The 26,665-nt window shown below is 44.5% G+C and overlaps 1 protein-coding gene across 2 annotated transcripts in view; it reads right to left on the bottom strand.

The window, feature by feature from the left end:
* Positions 1–26,535, bottom strand: part of LOC135511087 (protein SGT1 homolog) — a 37,953-nt gene extending 11,418 nt beyond the window's left edge. For both annotated transcript variants that reach the window (XM_064932609.1, XM_064932615.1), the window contains exons 1-6: positions 26,490–26,535; positions 24,702–24,792; positions 23,860–23,929; positions 23,303–23,373; positions 21,395–21,411; positions 11,998–12,077 (exon numbers count right to left, since the gene is read on the bottom strand). In XM_064932609.1, the coding sequence (XP_064788681.1) occupies positions 11,998–12,077; positions 21,395–21,411; positions 23,303–23,335 (130 nt within the window). In that variant the 5' untranslated portion in view covers positions 23,336–23,373; positions 23,860–23,929; positions 24,702–24,792; positions 26,490–26,535. The remainder of the gene's footprint in view (positions 1–11,997; positions 12,078–21,394; positions 21,412–23,302; positions 23,374–23,859; positions 23,930–24,701; positions 24,793–26,489) is intronic.
* Between the last annotated feature and the right edge of the window lie 130 nt (positions 26,536–26,665).

Below are 26,665 nucleotides of genomic sequence, written 5' to 3'. Positions count from 1 at the left end.
TTGATGAAATCCCCCTCCGTAAATGGCCGGGCTGATTTAGCGATCTCTTCTGCCAAAATAAAACTGGCCTTGACAGCAGCCTGGCCTTGTGATTTGGCTTTTTTGAACAGAGCCTGTCGAGATTTGAAGTTTTAATTCCTCTGCCTTTTGTAGCCTTTGTTCCATGTCCATATTCTTGTTTTTGTCCGCGTGTTTCGTTTCATAATGTCGTCTCAGATTATACTTTTCAGTACCGCCACACTTTCTCCACACAGAAGACACACAGGTTTTCCAGCTACCTCCGTGAACATATACTCCGATCACCTTGTTTGAAACCCCGGTTCTCAGTGTCCACCTTCCGTTTTGCCATTTTTGATGGGTATCTGAAAGTTAATTTTACTGTGATGCTGACGACTGCTGTGCCAATAAATATTGAAATGAAGCAGCCTACTGCTCGGTGCGTCACCGTTGCATTGTGGGAAATGTAGTATTGGTGCGTGTAAAAGATCTGCGGGCTGCCGGCTTGCTGCGGTCTGCGGGCCGGTTCTAATAATAAATCAAGATCATCCCAGGGGCCGTAAAAAACCTTCTCGCGGGCCGGATGTGGCCCGCGGGCCTTGACTCTGACATATGTGACTTAGAGGATGTCTCTTTGGGTAGAGATGCCTCGAAGCAACTGCTCTCTATCCCTCTCGATTGTGTATTTCTCTCTTCTCTCCCTCCGTGTCTGCCCCACACTAACCTAATGTAGCAGGTGTAATGGATTATGGTCATTGTCGATAGCTTAGGGCAGAAAAAGTGGTAACTCTGTATAATATTGGCTTGTTGGAAACTACAACTCCTACTACATAGCACAGTTTGGGCTTGATTTGTCATGTTTGACATTTCAAATGGTACAGCAAAGATGGTCAGAGGGGTTCACACATTTTTCAAAATGATTTTCTCATTAAAGTCTTTAAAAATTGACATTCGACAGTGGGTGGACTCGCAGCCATCTTTGTGGAAGTGATTAGAAGTTAAAATGTAAATTACATTTAAATGTCAATGGTGTACCAGCTAAAGTGCAGTGGTCCGAAAGAGATGGTCTGAAGAGAAATAGTTTTCATTGAATGGACCTATGATGGAAATGACACCCACCCTGTATTCATGAGCATGTTGTGTCTTAACCAAGGGCAGCACAACACAAAAACCTCAGATCATATAAAGTAGGGACTTAGCTACAACACAGGCTAATATGAAGATGTTTTTTTTTTAAATGTTCTTCAATAAAATGACTTCGACAACCCTGTTTGTAAGCTTTTAAATGACACCTAACTCAACCGTTAATATTTTCTATTGAAGACCTGGATTGTCTCATGGTATGGTGGGGTATGCAAAATGGACCAACTTTGAGCACCTCCACATCCTAAAGGTTTTTTTGCCTGATGACTCCAACAATTCTTCTGCTATTCTGTTTGCTACATACTTCAGTCTGAGACTGCCATTATTGAAGTAGTTTGTGGTGACATCAAAATGAGGGGTGTTGTACAAAACAAAGTATTCAGTGATTGGATCATTTCTAACCAATCAGAGTATCAAAGGCAATGACACATTGTCAAAATGGCGCTTTATCCACATGTGTTTGTTCGGGCTCTGGCCCAACCCATTGGTTTCTGGGATGAATCACAATGGTTAGAATGTGTTTGCGTTCTAGAAATAGTTGGGGAGGTGCTCAGATCCAGACTCATTGCAGAGAATAAAGTAACATCCGTGGCATAGTGTTTGGCCGGAGCAAGGAGTTTGGGTAGCCAGCAAAAAGGTTTTAGCATTCAGGTTAAAAAAGCCCCTTTCTGACCACTTCTTCCATGGCCAGATATGTATGGAACCATGTATGGTCATTATTTGGTTCTCGCAAAATAAGAGGGGCACACCGCCACCTTGTCGACTTGGCTGCCACACTATTTAAAGATTTCAGGGCAAATTAAACAGATATTCAGATATGATAAAGTTACTATCTTTGATTGACAATGACATTGTCGAATCATAGAAACTTTGTAATGGCAGTCAAACAAACGTCAACTGACCAAAGTTGCTAAGCTTGCTTGATAACCTTCAAATGAATTACAGAATATCTCCTATATTTATACAGATATCAGATCAACTCATGAATACCGGGGAGATGACGAGTGGAAATAGTTCAAGGTATCTTAACGGGGACCAACTGTTTTAAAAATAGCCATACCTACTCTCGTACCGTTTGTTGCTCACACCTACTGAAGCTCTGATATGGGCATCAAGTACGAGACAGCACAGAGAAGGGGGAAACGTTAGAGCGGTAATTTAGGGGTTGGGTTAAATGCGGAAGACACATTTCAGTTGGAAGTATTCAGTTGTACAACTGACTAGGTTTCCCCCTTCCCCTTTTACACAAGCGAGCGACGTGCTTTGATTACACAACCTATAGATTACAGAATAAAGTTAGGAATTTTTAGGTGAGACACGAGTCAGAATTTGGGGTTTCAGTGGGATTGGAACTGGAAATGAAAATGGACATGTGAAGATAGGGAACATTTCCCTCATGCCTCTCTGAATTGTTAACAGCATACATGTCTGACAGAGATGATGCCCATATATTGAATTGTGCATAGGCCTATGAAATTTGTGACTGTCTGAAGAGTCACAATAACAGCTCAAAAAGGCACACGTTATTTTATAAGCTATACCAGTGATTCCCAACCAGGGCTACTACTTGGCCTATCCACAGGGGTTCTTGAGAAGATTCATGAGACCATATATCTATAGGTAAAATGCACGAGGGGGGTACTTCTGGGGTATCCAGGCAGAGCAAAATTCAGTTGGTGGAACAGTAACCAATAAAGGTTGGTAACCACTGGCTATTTATTTATTTATTTATTTTACCTTTATTTAACCAGGTAGGCAAGTTGAGAACAAGTTCTCATTTACAATTGTGACCTGGCCAAGATAAAGCAAAGCAGTTCGACACATACAACGACACAGAGTTACACATGGAGTAAAACAAACATACAGTCAATAATACAGTAGAAACAAGTCTATATACAATGTGAGCATATGAGGTGAGATAAGGGAGGTAAAGGCAAAAAAGGCCATGGTGGCAAAGTAAATACAATATAGCAAGTAAAACACTGGAATGGTAGATTTGCAATGGAAGAATGTGCAAAGTAGAAATAAAAATAATGGGGTGCAAAGGAGCAAAATAAATAAATAAATTAAATACAGTAGGGAAAGAGGTAGATGTTTGGGCTAAAATATAGGTGGGCTATGTACAGGTGCAGTAATCTGTGAACTGCTCTGACAGTTGGTGCTTAAAGCAGGTGAGGGAGGTAAGTGTTTCCAGTTTCAGAGATTTTTGTAGTTATACTATACTGTAGGGGCTTTCCTTTAGGGTTTGTTAACTGCATTCGGGTCGCATGGCAGCCCCTACTTTAGATTACAGCAGAGAAGAATTTAAAAAGCAACTTATCAAATAAAAACACAGTCTGGTTAGGGGGCTGACAGGCATGGAAATTACAGGGAGGGAGGTTGTATGTGATCTATTCACAAAGACGAGATGAGTTTGGAGTGTGTGTGTTTACCCTTCCATTCTGATCAAACACTCTGGTGTGTAACTGGCTGTGCTGTCGTGACAACCCCGGCGTTAGAATGTCTGTCATAGCCGATGAGGGAGGAGGTCAGAACTGACAGATGTGAGACACTCATAACGCACACATTTACAGGACGACTTCGGGAAGATTCTGTGAAGACAGCTCAATAGTGTTAAGTGTAATTTCTGAGCATGTGTGTGTCTATCTTCCATTCTAAGCCCTAGTTCAAACAGCGCCCTATCACAGCACAGAACTACGGCACTTTCTTTTTGAAAGAGTGGTTAGAGTTCACAGAGTGTGTCTCGGGCCCCGACCTCTGACTTCCTAGGTTTTGGCCTTTCTAGGGAGTTTTTCCTAGCCACTGTGCTTCTACACCTGCATTGCTTGCTGTTTGGGGTTTTAGGCTGGGTTTCTGTAGAGCATTTTGAGATATCAGCTGATGTACGAAGGGCTAAATAAATACATTTGATTTGGATAGATTGCCGTCTGAAACAATATAGTACCCTTCGCCTGTCATTTGACGATAGTTCGGCAGCCTCTGATGCTCTTTCGGAGTGGTGCTGTTGAAGCCTTCATTTTATTTTACATTTTTTTACCCCCTTTTCGTGGTATCCAATTGGTAGACAGTCTTGTCTCATCACTGCAACTCCCATATGGACTCGGGAGAGGCGAAGGTTGGGAGCCGTGCGTCCTCCGAAACACAACCCAACCAAGCTGCACAGCTTCTTGACACAATGCCCACTTAACCCGGAAGCCAAACACACGGTCGGAGGAAACACCGTACACCTGGCGATCGTGTCAGTGTGCACTGCGCCCGGCCTGCCACAGGAGTCGCTAGTTTGTGATGGGACAAGGAAATCCCTACCGACCAAACCCTCCCCTAACCCAGACGACGCTGGGCCAATTGCGCACTGCCCCATGGGTCTCCCGGTCGGGGCCAGCTGAGACAGAGCCTGGACTCGAACCCAGAATCTCTAGTGGAACAGCTAGGAATGCGATGCAGTGCCCTAGACCACTGTGCCGCTTGCCTTCTTTCATGCAGCGATCCATAGCAGTTCTTCCACTGTCGGAAGAAATGGTAATGCATGTTAATTTCATGCAAAAAAAGGTTGCCTCTCGACCACAACGGAAGCACAATCATGGCTCCAGATGGCAGGTGGAGGACATCTCTGAGAGGTTGCTGTTACGCCCGAATTCGACCCAAAACCAACCAAGGAAGTCTGCTGCAGTGTTGAGAGTGACTGTATGAAACCAATTGGTACATCAATCATGCCAGCCCGTTCTTCATTTCTATTCAGTTCGACTCGTTATTAATTCAGTGTCTGAACTGTGCGTCGGGGAAAGTAAACAAACATTTGGAGTGAAAGGAACCCAATGCACCCTGATAAACAGTGAGCACTGCAGCTAGTCGGACTTCTGCACAGCCATGGGACTGAAGAGAAGTTAGTTGGAGGCAGGTTAGGGATAAAAGGGAGGCCTGTTTTTCTGTACTTCTTCCATCTCATACCAGAATACTGATCTACTAAAATTAAGTCAGACAAGCATCAAATAATCTCAGCACACACTCTCTAGCTCTCTTTTTCACACAACGTACACAATTCACCTGTTCAGAAATCTGCCCGTCTCTAAGTGTGCCTAGCGGAAAGGAATACACCCATCAACTGATGTGTGTCTCCCTGTGTTGTGTGTGTGTGTCCCTGTGTGCGCGTCTCTCCCTGTGTGCGCGTGTCTCCCTGTGTGCGCGTGTCTCCCTGTGTGCGCGTGTCTCCCTGTGTGCGCGTGTCTCCCTGTGTGCGCGTGTCTCCCTGTGTGCGCGTGTCTCCCTGTGTGCGTGTGTGTCCTTGTGTGTCTGTGTCCCCGTGTGTGTCCCTGTGTGTCTGTGTCCCCGTGTGTGTCCCTGTGTGTGTGTCTGTGTGTCTGTGTCCCCGTGTGTGTCCCTGTGTGCATGTGTGTCCCTGTGTCCATGTCTCTCCCTGCGTCCCTCACCCTGTGGGTGTGTGTGTGAGTGTCCCTGTGTGTGTGTGTCCCTGTGTGCGTGTGTCCCTGTGTGCGTGTCTGTGTGTGTGTCCCTGTGTGCGTCTCTCCCTGTGTCCATGTCTCTCCCTGCGTCCCTGTGTGTGTGTCCCCGTGTGTGTCCCCGTGTGTGTGTGTCTCCGTCTACCTGTGTGTGTCTGTCTCCCTGTGTGTGTGTGTGTCCATATGTATGTCTCTCCGTCTACCTGTGCGCGTGTCCGTGTGTGTCTCAGTCTCCCTGTGTGTGTGTGTGTGTGTGTGTGATCCTGTGTGATGTGTGTGTGTGTGTGTGTCCCTGTGTGTGTCCCTGTGTGTGTGTGTGTGTTTGTGTGTGTCCCTGTATGTGTGTGTTCCTGTGTGCGCGTGTCTCCCTGTGTGTCTCCGTGTCCATGTGTGTCTGTGTCTCTCTGTGTGTGTGTGTGTCCATTTGTGTGTGTCCCTGTGTGTGTGTGTGTGTCCGTCTCCCTGTGTGTGTGTCTCTGTGTGTGTGTATGTGTGTCTCTCCCTGTGTGTGTGTGTCTCCGTCTACCTGTGTGTGTGTGTGTGTCTGTCTCTCCGTCTACCTGTGTGTGTGTGTCCGTTTGTGTGTATGTGTGTGTCCCTGTGTGTGTGTGTGTCTCCCTGTGTGTGTGTGTGTGTTCCTGTGTGTGTGTATGTCCCTGTGTGTGTGTTCCTGTGTGTGTGTGTGTTCCTGTGTGTTTGTGTGTGTCCCTGTATGTGTGTCCCTGTGTGCGCTTGTCTCCCTGTGTCTCCGTGTCCGTGTGTGTGTCTCCGTCTACCTGTGTGCGTGTGTCTGTGTCTCCCTGTGTGTGTGTCCATGTGTGTGTGTGTGTCCCTGTGTGTGTGTGTGTCCGTCTCCCTGTGTGTGTGTGGATGTGTGTGTGTGTCTCCGTCTACCTGTGTGTGTGTGTGTGTGTGTGTGTGTGTCTCTCCGTCTGTGTGTGTGTGTGTGTGTGTGTCCCTGTGTGTGTGTGTGTTCCTGTGTGTGTGTGTGTTCCTGTGTGTTTGTGTGTGTCCCTGTATGTGTGTCCCTGTGTGCGCTTGTCTCCCTGTGCGTGTCTCCGTCTCCCTGTGTGTGTGTCCCTGTGTGTGCGTGTCTCCCTCTGTGTGTGGGTGTGTGTGCGTCTGCCTGTGTGTGTGTCTCCGTCTACCTGGATGTGTGTGTGTCTCCGTCTACCTGTGTGTGTGTGTGTCCGTGTGTCTCCATCTCCCTCTGCGTGTGTGTGTGTGTGTGTGTCACTGTGTGTGTCCCTGTGTGTGTGTGTCCCTGTGTGTGTGTGTCTCCCTGTGTGTCTCCCTGTGTTGTGTGAGTCTCCCTGTGTGTGTGTGTGTGTGTGTGTGTCTCCGGGTGTGTGTGTCTCCCTGTGTGTCTCCCTGTGTTGTGTGTGTGTCACCCGGTGTTGTGTGTGTGTGTCTCCCTGTGTGTGTGTCTCCCTGTGTGCGTGTGTGTCCCTGTGTGCGTGTGTCTCCCTGTGTGCGTGTGTCTCCCTGTGTGCGTGTGTGTCCCAGTGTGCGTGTGTGTCCCAGTGTGTCTCTCCCTGTGTGTGCGGTCTCCCTGTGTGTGTGTCCCTGTGCGTGTGTGTGTCCCTGTGCGTGTGTGTGTCCCTGTGTGTGTGTCCCTGTGTGTGTCTGTGTGTCCCTGTGTGTGTGTGTGTGTGTGTGTGTGTGTGTACCTGTGTGTCCCTGTGTGTGTCTGTATGTGTGTCTCCGTCTCCCTGTGTGTCTCCGTCTCCCTGTGTGTGTGGGTGTGTGTGTCTCTCCCTGTGTGTGTGTGTCTATCCCTGTGTGTGTATCTCCCTGTGTGTGTGTCTCTCCGTCTACCTGTGCACCTCTGTGTCTGCTGTCGAAATGGTGCCATCTCATCCCGTCAGTAGAGGATGCCTGGATTTTTTTTTTTAAATTCCTTCCTAACCATCTTAAATAAACATGCCCCATTCAGGGGCCTCCTGGGTGGCGCAGTGGCTAAGGGCGCTGTACTGCAGCGCCAGCTGTGCCATCAGAGACTCTGGGTTCGCGCCCAGACTCTGTCGTAACCGGCCGCGACCGGGAGGTCCGTGGGGCGCCGCACAATTGGCCTAGCGTCGTCCGGGTTAGGGAGGGCTTGGTCGGTAGGGATGTCCTTGTCTCATCGCGCACCAGCAACTCCTGTGGCGGGATGGGCGCAGTGCGCGCTAACAATGTTGCCAGGTACCCGGTGTTTCCTCCTGCACATTGGTGCTGCTGGTTTGGATGTGCTCTGTGTTAAGAAGCAGTGCGGCTGGTTGGGTTGTGTATCGTAGGACGCATGACTTTCAACATTCGTCTCTCCCGAGCCCGTATGGGAGTTGTAGCGATGAGACAAGATAGTAGCTACTACAACAATTGGATACCATGAAATTGGGGAGAAAAAGGGGTAAAAATTCAACAACAAAAAAATTTAGAACCAGGAACAGATATCTCCCTTGGTTCTCCCCAGACCTGACTGCCCTTAACCAACACAAAAACATCCTATGGCGTTCTGCATTAGCATCGAACAGCCCCCATAATATGCAGCTGTTCAGGGAAGCTAGAAACCATTATACACAGGCAGTTAGAAAAGCCAAGGCTAGCTTTTTCAAGCAGAAATTTGCTTCCTGCAACACTAACTCAAAAAAGTTCTGGGACACTGTAAAGTCCATGGAGAATAAGAACACCTCCTCCCAGCTGCCCACTGCACTGAAGATAGGAAACACGGTCACCACTGATAAATCCACCATAATTGAGAATTTCAATAAGCATTTTTCTATGGCTGGCCATGCTTTCCACCTGGCTACTCCTACCCCGGTCAACAGCACTGCACCCCCCACAGCAACTCGCCCAAGCCTTCCCCATTGCTCCTTCTCCTAAATCGTTCAGCTGATGTTCTGAAAGAGCTGCAAAATCTGGACCCCTACAAATCAGCCGGGCTAGACAATCTGGACCCTTTCTTTCGAAAATTATCTGCCGAAATTGTTGCCACCCCTATTACTAGCCTGTTCAACCTCTCTTTCATATCATCTGAGATTCCCAAAGATTAGAAAGCTCGAAAGCCAAGTCAACAAACAGATTACCAACCATTTAGAATCATACCCCCTATGCAATCTGGTTTCAAATGGGTGGGGGATGATATCTTAACATCGATAAGAAACATTACTGTGACCCAAATTTACATTTGCTACAGACCTATTTCTGAATCCTGACCCAGTGCCACCAATAGTTCTAAGGTATTCTTAAAGCCAAGTCAACAAACAGATTACCAACCATTTAGAATCTCACCATACCTTCTCTGCTATGCAATCTGGTTTCAGAGCTGGTCATGGAAGGTGCACCTCAGCCACGCTCAAGGTCCTAAATGATATCTTAACCGCCATCGATAAGAAACATTACTGTGCAGCCGTATTCATTGATCTGGCCAAGGCTTAGCAGTGCGGAGCGCCTCCAGTGATACAGAGAAGAGCAGAGAAGGGCAGTTGAATGACTAGTCTTGAAACTCTTTCACTCTGTCAATCTCCACACTCTGTCAATCTCCACATCGGCAGACTCGACAGCCTTGTTTTCTCAAATGATTGCCTCGCCTGGTTCACCAACTACTTCTCTGATAGAGTTCAGTGTGTCAAATCGGAGGATCTGCTGTCCGGACCTCTGGCAGTCTCTATGGGAGTGCCACAGGGTTCAATTCTTGGACCGACTCTCTTCTCTGTATACATCAATGAGGTCGCTCTTGCTGCTGATGAGTGTTTGATCCACCTCTACGCAGACGACACCATTCTGTATACTTCTGGCCCTTCTTTGGACACTGTGTTAACAACCCTCCAGGCAAGCTTCAATGCCATACAACTCTCCTTCCGTGGCCTCCAATTGCTCTTAAATACAAGTAAAACTAAATGCATGCTCTTCAACCGATCGCTACCTGCACCCTCGCTTCATACCCACTGGCTCCATGTCATCTACAAGGCCCTGCTAGGTAAAGTCCCCCCTTATCTCAGCTCGCTGGTCACCATAGCATCTCCCACCTGTAGCACACGCTCCAGCAGGTATATCTCTCTAGTCACCCCCAAAACCAATTATTTCTTTGGCCGCCTCTCCTTCCAGTTCTCTGCTGCCAATGACTGGAACGAACTACAAAAATCTCTGAAACTGGAAATACTCATCTCCCTCACTAGCTTTAAGCACCAATGTCAGAGCAGCTCACAGATTACTGCACCTGTACATAGCCCATCTATAATTTAGCGCAAACAACTACCTCTTTCCCTACTGTATTTAATTTATTTATTTATTTTGCTCCTTTGCACCCCATTATTTTTATTTCTACTTTGCACATTCTTCCACTGCAAATCTACCATTCCAGTGTTTTACTTGCTATATTGTATTTACTTTGCCACCATGGCCTTTTTTTGCCTTTACCTCCCTTATCTCACCTCATTTGCTCACATCGTATATAGACCTGTTTATACTGTATTATTGACTGTATGTTTGTTTTACTCCATGTGTAACTCTGTGTTGTTGTATGTGTCGAACTGCTTTGCTTTATCTTGGCCAGGTTGCAATTGTAAATGAGAACGTCTCAACTTGCCTACCTGGTTAAATAAAGGTGAAATAAAATAAATAAATAAAAATAAAATGGTGAACTGTGAGTGAGTGTTTGTGGGGAGGAAAGAGCTGCTACATCCTCTCTCTAGGGGGGAAACTAGCTTTGGCATCAGCTGGCAGGAACTCAGGAATAACTTGACACTTCTCTACCTCACTTTCTCATCCATTTCTTCTTTCTTTCTGTCCCTCCATCTTTTCGACCTCTCTGCTGAGCTCTGTCCTCCAAATCATCTCCCCCTTCACTCTCTGTCATCCTCCCCCCTGTTGTGCCGTGTGTGTGGCATGTCCCACTATCTCGTTAGCAGACTGAGCACCATCTCATGCCCTGAGCGAGCCCCTACAGCCTACACCTATCCACAGATTCCCAAAGCACACTCGATGGGTTGGCTCTCTCCCTCCCTCTCACCCAAACCCTTTTAGACATGTACACGCACAAACACAGGATGAAATTCTCACAAACTCATTGAAACCTTTTCAAGCTAGTCATACACTCATTGAAACCTTTTCAAGCTTGTCATACACTCATTGAAACCTTTTCAAGCTTGTCATACACTCATTGAAACCTTTTCAAGCTAGTCATACACTCATTGAAACCTTTTCAAGTGTGCCATTTGTCGTCGATACAATATATCTATATTCCATTTTGCCATTCAGAAGGACAGTTCAACAGAATACAGCAGAAACACCAGAGAGCCATGGAGAGATGCCTACACCCTCATTAGCCTACAACAGGGCTCTCCAACCCTGTTCCTGGAGAGCTTCCCTCCTGTAGGTTTTCGCTCCAACCCCAGTTGGAACTAACCTGGTTCAGCTTATCAACCAGATAATTATTAGAATTGGGTGCGCTAGATTATGGTTGGAGAAAAACCTACAGGGCGGTACTAGGAACAGGGTTTGGCAGCAGTAAGTCTAGCATTAAGAGCTGACTAAGTGAAAAATCTGTCAATGTGCCCTTGAGCAAAAGCACTTAACACTAATTGCTCCTGTAAATTGCTGTGGATAAGAGTTTCTGCCAAATTACTCAAATGTAAAAATGTGAGACCCCTGGTCTACACTATATACACACATATTAGTGTACACTAACAAGTGTCCTTCCCAGTCATTAATGTCCATAATTACCAACAACTTCAGAGCTTGTTAATCCTCACAGGGAAGCTCTCTGGTGTTTGTTGACACAGTCAGGTCTGTACGAAAGAGGACTCTCTGTTCTACTAATGGTTAATTACCACATTTCAGTGTGGTTATTCTCTGGTAACCTGCTGTGTGTTAAATCACATCACTATGGGTCCCTTATAAAGACTGAGCGCTGCAATGTTATGCCCTTTTTGAGGCAAATGGTAGTTCTGATAGGCTGAGTGGTTTGACGTGTGTGTTACCTTTGTGGAGAGGACCTTGAAGGTGCTGTCTGATAGGCTGAGTGGTTTGACGTGTGTGTGGAGAGGACCTTTGTTTGACGTGTGTGTTACCTTTGTGGAGAGGACCTTGAAGGTGCTGTCTGATAGGCTGAGTGGTTTGACGTGTGTGTTACCTTTGTGGAGAGGACCTTGAAGGTGCTGTCTGATAGGCTGAGTGGTTTGACGTGTGTGTTACCTTTGTGGAGAGGACCTTGAAGGTGCTGTCTGATAGGCTGAGTGGTTTGACGTGTGTGTTACCTTTGTGGAGAGGACCTTGAAGGTGCTGTCTGATAGGCTGAGTGGTTTGAGTGGTTACCTTTGTGGAGAGGACCTTGAAGGTGCTGTCTGATTACCTTTGTTACCTTTGGAGAGGACCTTGAAGGTGCTGTCTGATAGGCTGAGTGGTTTGACGTGTGTGTTACCTTTGTGGAGAGGACCTTGAAGGTGCTGTGTTGGGGGACAATGGAATGCAGCAGCTTCATGTTCAAGCTGAAGTCCTCCCCTGAAGGAAGATACACACAAGTATGAATCACACACCTCTTTTTATAGTGGGGTGGGGTGGGGGGGATGGGGGTCGAGGACCGTTTCGTCAAATTCACCCTGAGGGGGTTAGTGCTGGTCTGAAATCAGTTGGGCTTTCTTTCTTGGATTGGGGGTTTAGACTTAGATCTAGGAACAGTTTACCCTCCCTGAGTTTACAGGCACCCCTGAGGGCCTAGCTGTGGGAGTGAGTGAGCGTGTATGTATGAAGGCACATGTGCCCATAGCAGTGCCTCTGGAGGAAAAGCCCCTAGCCATCTTATTTCCCATAATAAACACCTCCCCTACTGTTCTCACAACCACAGAAAGAGAGAGTGGGCAAGGGCAGAGAGAAGGGAGGGGTGCGAGATGTGGAATTGGAATCAGGCCCCTCTCTGTGTGTTTCAGAGGGAGCACTGCTCTACTGTAACGGGACCTCAGGGGACACAACAACCCCCTATTTTACTGCTGTACAGCTGTGTACGCACACGAGCACTACTCAGCCTCTGGGCGAATGACTCCCTGAAATCTTTCATTTCAGATCCAGAACATCCATTACTCCTCATCTCCATCTCATTTAAACCCAAATCATTAATTTACAGCACAGATACAACACTATGCCCATACTTCGAATTGATTCAATGTTATCTACATCACCGCCGCAAACAGACTATTTTTAACGTCAATAAGATGAGAAATAAAGACATGCTAGGGACAGCTTCCTCCTCAACAACTATACAGGGCTGCAAATACTCTGGCAGCTTGGAACTGTACTTCTCTCCTCAAGAGCCCCTAACACTGATGTGTATGTGCGTGTATATAAACTCAAAAAAAGAAACGTCCTCCCACTGTCAACTGTGTTTATTTTCAGCAAACTTAACATGTGTAAATATTTGTATGAACATAACAAGATTCAACAACTGAGACATAAACTGACCAAGTTCCACAGACGTGACGTGCATCTCCTCCTCATGGACAGCACCAGATATGCAAGATCCTGCTGTATGTTACACCACTCTTCCACCAAGGCACCTGCAAGTTCCCAGACATTTCTGGGGGGGGGAGGCACTAGCCCTCACCCTCCAATCCAACAGGTCCAAGACGTGAGAACCAGGCTCTTCGCTGGCCATGGCAGAACACTGTCTTGCAGAAAATCACACACAGAACGAGCAGTATGGCTGGTGGCCTTGTTATGCTGGAGGGTCATATCAGGATGAGCCGGCAGGAAGGGTACCACAGGGAGGAGGATGTCTTCCCTGTAACGCACAGCGTTGAGATTGCCTGCAATGACAACAAGCTCAGTCCGATGATGCTGACACACCGTCCCAGACCATGACGGACCCTCCACCTCCAAATCGATCCCGCTCCAGAGTACAGGCCTTGGTGTAACGCTCTTTCCTTCGACAATAAACGCAAATCCGACCATCACCCCTGGGGTGAGACAAAACCGCGACTCGTCAGTAAAGATAACTTTTTACCAGTCCTGTCTGGTTCAGCGATGGTGGGTTTGTGCCCATAGGTGACGTTGTTGCTGGTGATGTAAGGCAGGTCCTCACCAGACAACAGGCCTACAAGCCCTCAGTCCAGCCTCTCTCAGCCTATTGTGGGCAGTCTGAGCACTGATGGAGGGATTGTGCGTTCCTGGTGAAACTTGGGCAGTTGTTGTCATCCTGTACCTGACCCGCAGGTGTGATGTTCGGATGTACCAGTCCTGTGCAGGTTTTGATACACGTGGTCTGCCACTGCGAGAACGATCAGCTGTCCATCCTGTCTTTCTGTAGCGCTATCTTAGGCTTCTTAGTACAGACATTGCAATTTATTGCCCTGGCCATATCTGCAGTCCTCATGCCTCCATGCAGCATATCTAAGGCACGCTCACGCAGATGAGCAGGGACCCTGGGCATCTTTCTTTTGGTTTTTCAGAGTCAGTAGAAAGCTCTCTTTAGTGTCCTAAGTTTTCATAACTCTGACCTTAATTTCCTATCGTCTGTAAGCTGTTAGTGTCTTAAGGAGAGGTATATCTGTTCGCTGCTCTGGCCCCCCAATGGTGGAACAAACTCCCTCACGACGCCAGGACAGCGGAGTCAATCACCACCTTCCGGAGACACCTGAAACCCCACCTCTTCAAGGAATACCTAGGATAGGATAAAGTAATTCTCCCCCCCCTTAAATGATTTAGATGCACTATTGTAAAGTGGCTGTTCCACTGGATGTCAGAAGGTGAATTCACCAATTTGTAAGTCGCTCTGGATAAGAGCGTCTGCTAAATGACTTAAATGTAAATGTATATCTATAATTCCATGTGTATAACTTGTATTTTCATCTACATTTATGATGAGCATTTCTGTTGAATCGATGTGGCTATGCAAAATCACTGGATATTTTTGGAACTTGTGAACGTAACGCGCCAATGTAAACTCAGATTTTTTTATATAAATATGAACTTTATCAAACAAAACATACATGTATTGTGTAACATGAAGTCCTATGAGTTTCATCTGATGAAGATCATCAAAGGTTAGTGATGAATTTCTCTCTCTATTTGTGCTTTTTGTGACTCCTCTCTTTGGCTGGAAAAATGGCTGTGTTTTTCTGTGGCTTGGTGGTGACCTAACATGATAGTTTGCGGTGCTTTCGCTGTAGAGCCTATTTGCAATCGGACACTGGTGGGATTAACAACAAGATTACCTTTAAAACGGTATAAGATACATGTATGTTTGAGGAATTTTAATTATGATATTTCTGTTGTTTTGAATTTGGCGCCGTGCACTTTCACTGGCTGTTGTCATATCGATCCCGTTAATGGGATTGCAGTCATAAGAAGTTTTAATCTGTCTAGGAACGTTCCGCTTGCGGAACCCCTCGCCAACAGCCAATGAAATTGCAGGGCGCCAAATCCAATCAACAGAAATCTCATAATTCAAAATTCTCAAACATACAAGTATTAGACACCATTTTAAAGATAAAATTCTCGTTAATCCAACCAGTGTCCGATTTCAAAAAAAGCTTTTCGGCGAAAGCAGAACATATCATTATGTTAGGTCAGCAACTAGTCACAGAAAGCATACAGCCATTTTCCAACCAAAGAGAGGAGTCACAAAAAGCAGAAATAGAGATAAAATTAATCACTAACCTTTGATATTCTTCATCAGATGACACTCCCGGGACAACATGTTACACAATACTTGTATGTTTTGTTCGGTTAAGTTCATATTTATATCCAAAAACCTCAGTTTACATTTGGCTTTGCCTCCAAAACATCACCTGAATTTGCACAGAGCGACATCAATTTACAGAAATGCTCATAATAAACATTGATAAAAGATACAAGTGTTATTCACAGAATTAAAGATATACTTCTCCTTAATGCAACTGCTGTGTCAGATTTCAAAAAAGCAAACCATGCAAAAATCTGAGTACGGCGCTCAGAGACCAACACAACACAACCTGTTGGAGTCAACAGAAGTCAGAAATAGCATTATAAATATTCACTTACCTTTGATGATCTTCATCAGAATGCACTCCCAGGAATCCCAGTTCCACAATAAATGTTTGATTGATCCATAATTTATATCCAAATAACTCCTTTTGGTTTGCACGTTCAGTACACAATCTAAACTCAAGATGCGCGGGCAGGTCCAGGCAAAAGTTCAGACAAAAAGTCATGTGAAATGCGCATGACCAGGAAATGGCTTTCTGCCAGTAACCCGACTCCTTCAGCTCTTATTCAGCCCCACAACACAGTAGAAGCCTCATTCAAGTTTCTAAAGACGGTTGACATCTACTGGAAGCCCAACTTCAAACATATCCCACTGTGAATTCAATAGGGGCAGGGTTGAAAATTGACCAACCTCAGATTTCTCACTTCCTGTTTGGATTTCTTCTCAGGTTTTTGCCTGCCATATGAGTTCTGTTATACTCACAGACATTATTCAAACAGTTTTAGAAACTTCAGAGTGTTTTCTATCCAATACTAATAATAATATGCATATAAAGCAACTGGGACTGAGGAGCAGGCCGTTTACTCTGGGCACCTTTCATACAAGCTACTCAATACGGCCCCTGCAGCCATAAGAAGTTAACGACCATTCCACAGGTGCATGTTCATTAATTGTTTATGGGTCATTGAACAAGCATGGGAAACAGAGTTTTAACCCTTTACAAAGAAGATCTGAAGTTTGGGATTTTTACGAATTTTCTTTGAAAGACAGGGTCCTGATGTTTCTCTGTTTGCTGAGTTTATCTGACACAATTCTGTGTGTGTCCCGTGCTTGTTTATATTTGTGTGTGACTATGTGTGTGTGTACCTGTCTGTTGTCGAAATTGACATTTTTCACCATGATGGTGACGATGACCTGGCAGTCTGTCTGGTACCAGTCGTGTCTGAGGAAGTACACACACACACTTAGTACAGGTTGGCCCTGAAGTGTAAGATCAAGTTATCCTACCTTCCTGCATATATAATAAGTCCCAAATGGCCCCTATTCCCTATGTAGTGCACTACTTTTGACCAGGCACCATAGGGCTCTGGCCAAAACTACAATCACGTATATCCTACCAACGGGACATTAAAAACTGTAATATCTTTTGTTTCACTGAGTCATGGCTGAACGTCGACATGAATAACATACAGCTGGCGGATTATACACTGTATTGGCAGGATAGAACAGCAGCCTCTGGTAAGACAAGGGGTGGCGAGCTATGTATATTTGTAAACAACAGCTGGTCCACGATATCTAAGGAAGTCTCGAGGTTTTGCTCACCTGAGGTAAAGTATCTCATGATAAGCTGTAGAATACACTATCTACCTAGAGAGTTATCCACCACAAACCGATGTGGTGTACCACCATAAACCATTGCTGGCACTAAGACCGCACTCAATGAGCTGTAGTTGGCCATAAGCAAACAGGAAAACACTTATCCAGAGGTGGCGCTCCTAGTGGCCGGGACTTTATTGCAGGCAAACTTAAATCAGTTTTACCTCATTTCTACCAGCATGTTGAATGTGCAACCAGGGGGAAAGACACCCCCACCTTAACTCCACACACACAGATGTGTACAAAGCTCTCCCTCGCCCTCCATTTTGCAAATCTGACCATAATGATATCCTCCTGACTCCTGCTTACAAGCAAAAATTAAAGCAGGAAGCACCAGTGACTCAGTCAATAAAAAAAAGTGGTCAGATGAAGCAGATGCTAAACTACAGGACTGTTTTGCTAGCACAGACTGGAATATGTTCTGGGATTCTTCGGATGGCATGGAGGAGTACACCACATCAGTCCCTGGCTTCCTTCCTTCCGCGTACAAACCCCAACCAGAAGCCATGGATTACAGGCAGCATCCACACTGAGCTAGTTTATGCGTCGGAGGGCTAGGGTCAGCCTGTTATATCTGGAGTATTTCTCCTGTCTTATCCGGTGTCCTGTGTGAATTTAAGTATGCTCTCTCTAATTCACTCTCTCTTCCGTTCTTTCTCTCTCGGAGGACCTGAGCCCTAGGACCATGCCTCAGGACTACTTGGCCTGATGACTCCTTGCTGTCCCCAGTCCACCTGGCCGTGCTGCTGCTCCAGTTTCAACTGTTCCGCCTGCGGCTATGGAACCCTTACCTGTTCACCGGACGTGCTACCTTGTCCCAGACCTGCTATTTTCAACTCTCTAGAGACAGCAGGAGCGGTAGAGATACTCTGAATGATCGGCTATAAAAAGCCAACTGACATTTACTCCTGAGGTGCTGACCTGTTGCACCCTCGACATCCAGTGTGATCATTATTATTTGACCCTGCTGGTCATCTATGAACATCTTGGCCATGTTCTGTTATAATCTCCACCCGGCACAGCCAGAAAAGGACTGGTCACCCTCATAGCCTGGTTCCTCTCTAGGTTTCTTCCTAGGTTCTGGTCTTTATAAGGAGTTTTTCCTAGCCACTGTGCTTCTACACCTGCATTGCTTGCTGTTTGGAGTTTTATGCTGGGTTTCTGTACAGCACTTTGAGATATATGCCAATGTAAGAAGGGCTTTATAAATACATTTGATTTGAGCTAAAGGGTAGAGCTGCCGCTTTCAAGGAGTGGGACTCTAACCCGGAAGCTTATAAGAAATCCCACTATGCCCTCCGACAAACAATCAAACAGGCAAAGCGTCCAACATGTTTTAAGAAGACCACCATAGTGTTCTTGGGCACAGGGACTAAGGTAACCTGCCTAAATGACTACCGACCAGTAGCACTCACATCTGTAGCCATGAAGTGCTTTGAATGGCTGGTCATATCTCACATCAACACCATAATCCCAGAAATCCTACACCCACTTGAATTTGCATACCGACCCAACAGATCCACAGATGATGCAATCTCTATTGCACTCCACACTGACCTTTCACAACTATTCATTGAAAGCTATTAATTGACTACAGCTCAGCATTTAACAACATAGTGCCCTCAAATCTCATCACTAAGCCAAGGACTCTGGGATCAAACACCTCTCTCTGCAACTTGATCCATGACATCCTTCCTGACAGGCCGCCCCCAGGTGGTGAGAGTAGGTAACAACACATCTGCCACACTGACCCTCAACACAGAGGCCCTTCAGGGGTGCGTGCTCTACCCTGTACTCCCTCCTGTACTCCCTGTTCACTCATGACTGCACAGCCAGGCACATCCCCAACACCATCATTCAAGTTTGCTGATGATCACAACAATTTATTTTACCTTTATTTAACTAGGCAAGTCAGTTAAGAACAAATTCTTATTTTCAATGACGGCCTAGGAACAGTGGGTTAACTGCCTGTTCAGGGGCAGAACGACAGATTTGTACCTTGTCAGCTCGGGGATTTGAACTTGCAACCTTCCAGTTACTAGTCAAACGCTCTAACCACTAGGCTACCCTGCCGCCCCAACAATGAGACAGCCTATAGCAGAGGTGGGCATCTCCAGTCCTTGAGGGCCTGATTGGTGTCACACTTTCTCCATTCCTAGAAAACACAGTTGATTAATCAAATTGCATTCTAAATTGAAGATCATGATTAGGTGATTATTGGAGTCAGGCGTGTTAACTGAGGCTGGGGCAAAACTGTGACACCAATCAGGCCCTTGAGGACTGGAATGACTGAAGAGATTTGGCATGGGTCCTCAGATCCTCAAAAGGTTCTACAGCTGCACCATCGAGAGCATCCTGGTGGGCTGCATCCCTGCCTGGTATGGCAACTGCTCGGTCTCCGACCACAAGGCACTATAGAGGGCAGTACGTACGGCCCAGTACATCACTGGGGCCAAGTTTCCTGCCATCCAGGACCTCTGTAGCAGGCGGTGTCAGAAGAAGGCCCTAAAAATGGTCAAAGCCTCCAGCCACCATAGACTGTTCCCTCTGCTACCACACGGAAAGCTGTACCGGAGTGCCAAGTCTAGGTCGACGAGGCTTCTAAACAGCTTCTACCACCAAGCCATAAGGCTCCTGAACATGTAATCAAATGGCTACCCAGATTATTTGCATTGCCTGCCTGCCCCCCCCACCCCTTTTACGCCGCTGCTACTCTGTTATTATCTATGCAAAGCCACTTTAATAACTCTACCTACACGTACATATTACCTCAACTAGCCGGTACCCCCTGTATTAGGGATGCACGATATATCAGGGAAGATGTCGGAATCGGACAATATTAGCTTAAAATGCAAACATCGGTATCGATGTCTAGTTTAATGCCGATGTGCAAAATCGATGTCAAAGCTGACATGCATACCTATAACGTAGTGACGCCATGTAAAATGTTGTGCTACATAGCATTCCTAACCTAGCCCACAATGTCTGCTGTGTGGATCGAGTAGTCATCAAGTCGAGCAGTCATTTGAAGGAGTAAGAAAATATCAGTGAGACAATTCAAATGCGAAATCGATTAAAGCCAAGATAATGGAATTCATTGTCCTTGACAATCAACCGTTCGCTGTCGTGGGTGATGTTAGCTTTTGCAGACTCGTCAAGCACTGGTACACACTACCAAGTCCGCTATTTTTCCAGATGTTTCCCTAGCAGAGATACACAGTAATAGCGTCACTGCTGTTAGCTTCACAACATACATACAATGGAACACCATTTGAGTCTTTGCGTGTCAAAAACGATACAGCAGCACCGTCAAAAGAATGCCATACTTTTATTTTGAAGGCTAACCGCTATTGTGGCTAATCCTTATTGTGGCTAGCTTCACATAGATGGCTCCGGCCACCATTAATCAAATAAGAACGGTCTTCTAAATTAGGGTTATTTTAGATGACAACATCTAAAATGACACCTAGCAGATTGTCGTGTTGCTATGTTTTTGGGGAAGAACTTTGTTTACATCCATCCAGCTTTTTTATGACCAGCACTGTAGGTGCGAGACAACTTTACCAGCATCATAGCATACGTATCGATGAATCGTTGTGACGTATGAAATTCTAGTGCTAGTGTAATCAATGTGTAATAACTACCTAAAAAATGTATGAATGTGTTAAATTATTGTGTGACGTGCAGTCATATTCAGGTCCTGATTGGTCAACAAGCTAATTTGACACATCAAAGTGTTATTTGATGCATATCTTTTTTGACATGCAAAGACCCAAACGGCGTTCCATAGAAATCCTGGATGAGAATGAAACGACTGAACAACAAAACAGCACAGCAAGGAAGTGAAAGAAATAGGTTATTATTATGTTTTACTGGTAAATTGGGACATGCATAAATGCCAAGAAAATAACTTTTTGGTCAATGTGGTGTGTGTGTGTGTGCGTGCAACTTTTATTTAACTAGGCAAGTCAGTTACGAACAAATTCTTATTTACAATGACGGCCTACCCCAGACGATGCTGGGCCAATTGTGGGCCGGCCGATGGGACTCAGCCTGGATTCGAACCAGGGACTGTAGGGACGCCTCTTACACTGAGATGCAGTGCCTTCAACCGCAGCATCCATGTGCCTGTGTGTTAACTATTTAACTGTACTAGAATGCTTAAAAGGCCCCTAAAATATAAAATATCAGTATTGGGTTTTTCTGGCAAGGAAAATATTGCATATCGGCCAAAAATGTCACATCGGTGCATCACTACCCTATATAGCTTCGCTATTGTTATTTTACTGCTGCTCTTTAATTATTTGTTATATATTTTTTGGGTGGTATATTTCTTAAAAACTGTATTGTTGGTTAAGGGCTTCTAAGTAAGCATTTCACTAAGGTTGTATTTGGCGCATGTGAGAAATACAATTTTATTAGAAAATTAGTGCACTATAGAGAATAGGGGGATATTTGGAATACAACCATGAAGTATACTTACTTGATGTGTGGTGTCTGCTGTGGTATCCAGGCATCCCAGGAAAAGAGAGGAAGTTTAAACAAACAAAAAAGGGGAGAAAGAGACAGGGCTTACTGGATGTGCTCGCTCAAGCAATTAGAACAGAATAAGTAAGGTTTGGAAAGCTGGGAGCAACAGTGCCCCCATGAGGCGGAGAGTGGAACTGAATGTCAGAAAAAAACTTGCGTATCGGTGAATTGTTACATACCGAGTTACTATACATTTCTAACACCAACAATATCTTACGGTTTTAGATCTACAGTACCAGTCAAAAGTTTGGACACACCTACTCATTCAAGAGTTTGATTTTTTTAAACTATTTTCTACATTGTAGAATAATAGTGAAGACAAAAAAAATGAAATAACACATATGGAATCATGTAGTAAGCAAAAAAAGTGTTAAACAAAACAAAATATATTTTAGATTTTAGATTCTTCAAAGTAGCCACCCTTTGTCTTGACATCTTTGCATTCTCTCAACCAGCTTCATTAGTAATGCTTTTGCAACAGTCTTGAAGAAGTTCCCACATATGCTGAGCACTTGTTGGCTGCTTTTCCTTCACTCTGCAGTCCAGCTCATCCCAAACCATCTCAACTGGGTTTAGGTCGGGTGATTGTGGAGGCCAGGTCATCTGATGCAGCACTCCATCACCCTCCTTTGGTAAAATAACCCTTACACAGCTTGGAGGTGTGTTATGGTTCATTGTCCTGTTAAAAAACAAAATGATACTCCCACTAATCGCAAAACAGATGGGATGGCATATCACTGCAGAATTCTGGGTTAAAATTGCTGGTTAAGTGTGGCTTGAATTCTAAGTAAATCACAGTCACCAGCAAAGCACCACCACACATCCTTCTCCATGCTTCACAGTGGGAACCACACATGCAGAGATCATCCGTTCACCTACTCTGCATCTCACGAAGACACGGCGGTTGGGACCAGAAATGTCAAATTTGGACTAATTTCATTAGACAGATTTCCACCGGTCTAATGTCCATTGCTAGTGTTTCTTGGACCAAGCAAGTCTCTTCTTACTGGTGTCCTTTAGTAGTCGTTTCTTTGCAGCAATTGGACCATGAAGGCCTGATTCGAGCAGTCTTCTCTGAACAGTTGATGTTGAGATGTGTCTGTTACTTGAACTCTGTGAAGCATTTATTTGGGCTGCAAAAACTGGTAACTCTAATGAACTTATCCTCTGCAGCAGAGGTAACTCTGGGTCTTCCTTTCCTGTGGCGGTCCTCATGAGAGCCAATTTCATAGCGCTTGATGTTTTTAGGCAACTGCACTTGAAGAAACTTTCAAAGTTCTTGAAATTTTCCGTATTGACTGACCATGTCTTAAAGTAATGATGGACTGTAATTTCTCTTTGCTTATTTGAACTGTTCTTGCCATAATATGGACTTGGACTTTTACAAAATAGGGCTATCTTCTGTGTACCACCCCTATCTTGACACAAATTAACAAGGCACACTTGTTAATTGGAATGCATTCCATGTGACCACCTCATGAAGCTGGTTGATAGAATGCCAAGAGTGTGAAAAGCTGTCATCAAGACAAAGGGTGGCTACATTGAAGAATCTCAAATATAAAATAAATGTTGATTTGTTGAACACTTTTTTGGTTACTACAAAATTCCATGTGTGTTATTTCATAGTTTTGATGTATTCACTATTATTATACAATATAGAAAATAGTAGAAATAAAGAAAAACCCTTGAATGAATAGGTGTGTCCAAACGTTTGACTGGTACTGTACATGACGTGTCTAAGGATAGGGGTAAGGGGCGATTTGAGATTTAGGGATTAGGGGAAGGTGTTAGTGGAAGGGTGTAGGTGCTGAAATGGAACCAGGCCCCTGTGCCCTCCACTTGTCCCCTCAGCAGGCCTCACCATCCAGGCTGTGTCCCTTTGTGAAGGCAGCATGTGACACCTCAAAGTGGTTCAGGTGGTACTCTGCCATTCTGAAGGGAGGGAGACAGGGGCAGGCTTGTTATCAGTAACAGATAGAAACTCAGGGAAAAACTGACACCAATTTAAGTTTGACATATATAATGATTTAAGGGGGTGTGGAGTGGCAGGGTTCATGCACATTTTAACAGATGGAATATCATGCCTACTCCATGAATTAACCAAATGTCCATGACCAACAATTGGTGGCGTCTATGTACGTATAAAAAAAAGTAAGCAGAACGTGGCATTGACACAGAGGTTACTCTCTAATCCCATGTACTATCTCCTGATGTTGTACAAGGCACTTAACCCCCCCACAGTCACAAAAATAAAGTCAGACAGGCATTCCTGCCAGAAAATACACAAGCTGCAAAAGTAAATGCATGTCAACTCAGCTATCATGGGCTAGGGCCAAATTGCACACATACCCTGTTCTCATGAAGGAAATGGAATGCCTTCATCATCACATACACAGTAGGTATTGGGGTAAGTCTTACCCCATTCTCATGAAGGCAAGAAGAAGGCTGTGGTTGAGCTGCTGGGATTTCTTGGTATTGTTGACAGCTCCTGTAGAGACAGACAGACACACACACATACACGAGAAACATAGCTTAAGTTTCTGAAGCAAAGACAAAAATATTGTCATGTTCTGACCTTTATTTCCTTTGTTTTGTATTTATTTAGTATGGTCAGGGCGTGAGTTGGGTGGGCAGTCTGTTTGATTTTCTATGATTTGGGATTTCTATGTTTCGGCCTTGTATGGTTCTCAATCAGAGGCAGGTGTCATTAGTTGTCTCTGATTGAGAATCATACTTAGGTAGTCTGGGTTGCACTGTTTGTTTGTGGGTGATTGTCTATGTTAGTGGCTTGTGTCAGCACAGGTCTCATTTGTAGCTTCACGGTTGTATTTGGTTGATTGTTTTTTGTTACTCTTTCGTATAGTGTTCAGTGTTCTCTTTATTAAAATTCAATATGAACACATACCACGCCGCATATTGGTCCTCTGATCCTTCTTGCCTCTCCTCTTCAGATGAAGAGGAGGAAGACCGTGACAAATATAGAACTAACATAAGACAACCACTTTAATTAAATTATTCAAAGTTCAGAAAATCAGTAAAGAAAGGTTGGATTTTATCAAAAGCTAGAGCATTAGTTTGTCGACCAAAACAAATTGTATTTGTCACATGCGCCGAATACAACAGTGAAATGCTTATTAACAAGCCCATAATCAACAATACTTTAAGAAGATACAAGGAGGATTGGGGTTAGGGTCTGACTGATAGCAGTACTTTAGGGTTAAGTTTGGGTAAGATGTTGGGGATTAGGATAAGAGACTTACAGCTGTAGTTTTTCAGTTAAAGGTGGGCGTAGGCTCGTTGGCAGAACCATTCTGCATTATCAGAGTGTCCTTCCAAGGCTTCATTCAGTTCCTGTGGGAAATTTTCAGTGTCATCAAATAGGCAAGTTTGGGGTCAATTTAATTAAATTCCCAAAATACATATGTTTATGAGCACTAGCAAAGGTTGACTGTTGTTTGGATACATTTTCATGTTCCCAACAACTTAACCTGGCTTTCTGCACAAAATCTACACTTACATTAGCTAGCTAGCTATAATAAAGTGTGACGACAGGTGGTTAGCCACTTAGCTAGCTATGCTGGTTAGATTTCTTGGTTTCTTGTCCAAGCTGTTAGCTAACTGCTGTAAACAAGTTACATATCACTACTGGAGTTGAGCAACAACTATTTTCAGACAAAAATAATTTGGTAGTGTGGCTAGCTAACTGTAGTTAACTTAGTTTCTAAATGTAACGTTAGCACAACATTAGCGAGAGTCACTAATACGTTGCCTAGCTATACACTTTTCACCTGTATTTAACCAGGTAGGCCAGTTGAGAACAAGTTCTCATTTACAACTGCGACCTGGCCAAGATAAAGCAAAGCAGTGCGACAAAAACAACACAGAGTTACATATAAACAAACGTACAGTCAGTAACACAATAGAAAAATATATGTAGGGTGTGTGCAAATGTAGAAGAGTAGGGGGGTAAGGCAATAAATAGGCCATAGAGGCAAAATAATTACAATTTAGCATTAACACTGGAGTGATAGATGTGCAGATGATGATGTGCAAGTAGAGATACTGGGGTGAAAAAGAGCAAGAGGATAATTAACAATATGGTGTTGAGGTTATTGAAAACATTTAAAATCCCCAGACTATTTAGTTATCAAGAATAATGCATTTTACTTTCAGTTAAACTAGCTCATTCTAGTTTGACAGATAGTTGGCTAGAAAGTTAGTCAGTTAGGTAACATTGGCTATCCAGCTAACGTAAACTCACCCCAATCCGTACAAATGTGTGCAACTGCAACATTCAAACGAGGCTACAGAGAAAACTAATGGGACTGTAGCGACTGTGTTGACGTCAAAATCGGGGGTGTGAACTACGTTTAATTTCAAGCGTTGATCGACATAGTACTCTATAGTATTGGAGAAAAGTTGGAAAAAACTGACTGTCCCTTACATCTTGACGTGTCATGTCGTAACATACAGCATGCATAAAGCAACTATTTCTGTCTTACAATCTCTCTCCACCCGGTGTAGCACTTCTATCATCCTTTAAAAACAAGAACTGGACAGTGACGGGGGGATACCTAGTCATTTTTTGTGTCATCATTCTCAAAGCCGCTGTTTACTTCTAAAATCACTTTAGCACCGCCCTAAAAACCAGATTAAAATTCGACCCAAACCTTCAAATAGGTATGTAATTACACATTATATAAACTCTTTATAGTGTTTTATTTTCATTTTAGAGGCAATACGGTGATAAGTTGGACAGATCGAGTGAAAAAAAGCCCATTTTCCCACACAACATCTCTCCTCACCATCACGCATTAGTTTCGCTTCCCCATCAGCCATTTTTAAAAAGACCCGACGGGGCTAATTGCCTGCTTGAATCATGCAGCGTTTAGGTCATGTAATTGATTCTGTTGGAAAGGGGAGAAATTGTGCTTCACAATGGTATTGACATTACAGTTGATCTGGAAGTAATTACGTTTTCGGGGCGCTAAAATAGGGGCAATTGTACGGACCAAGGCGATGTACGAGTTTACGTTAACCGTTTTTACCTCGAGCGTTCTGTGGGTCCTCGTCTGACTCCATCGGGGAAACTGCTAAAACGACAAAACAGAACTAACGTTAGCCTCTTGAACAACGACACATTTAAAATAAAATACTCAAATGTAATATACTTGCCGTTCGGTTGTCATGGCGCTAGAAGTGTTGTCAGAGGGAGATAGCCGTG

This window comes from Oncorhynchus masou, chromosome 3 (genome assembly GCF_036934945.1).
Source record: "Oncorhynchus masou masou isolate Uvic2021 chromosome 3, UVic_Omas_1.1, whole genome shotgun sequence".
Classification (NCBI taxonomy): Eukaryota; Metazoa; Chordata; class Actinopteri; order Salmoniformes; family Salmonidae; genus Oncorhynchus; species Oncorhynchus masou.
Note: the sequence above shows the minus strand (reverse complement) of the source record. Positions and strands in the feature narration are given on the sequence as shown.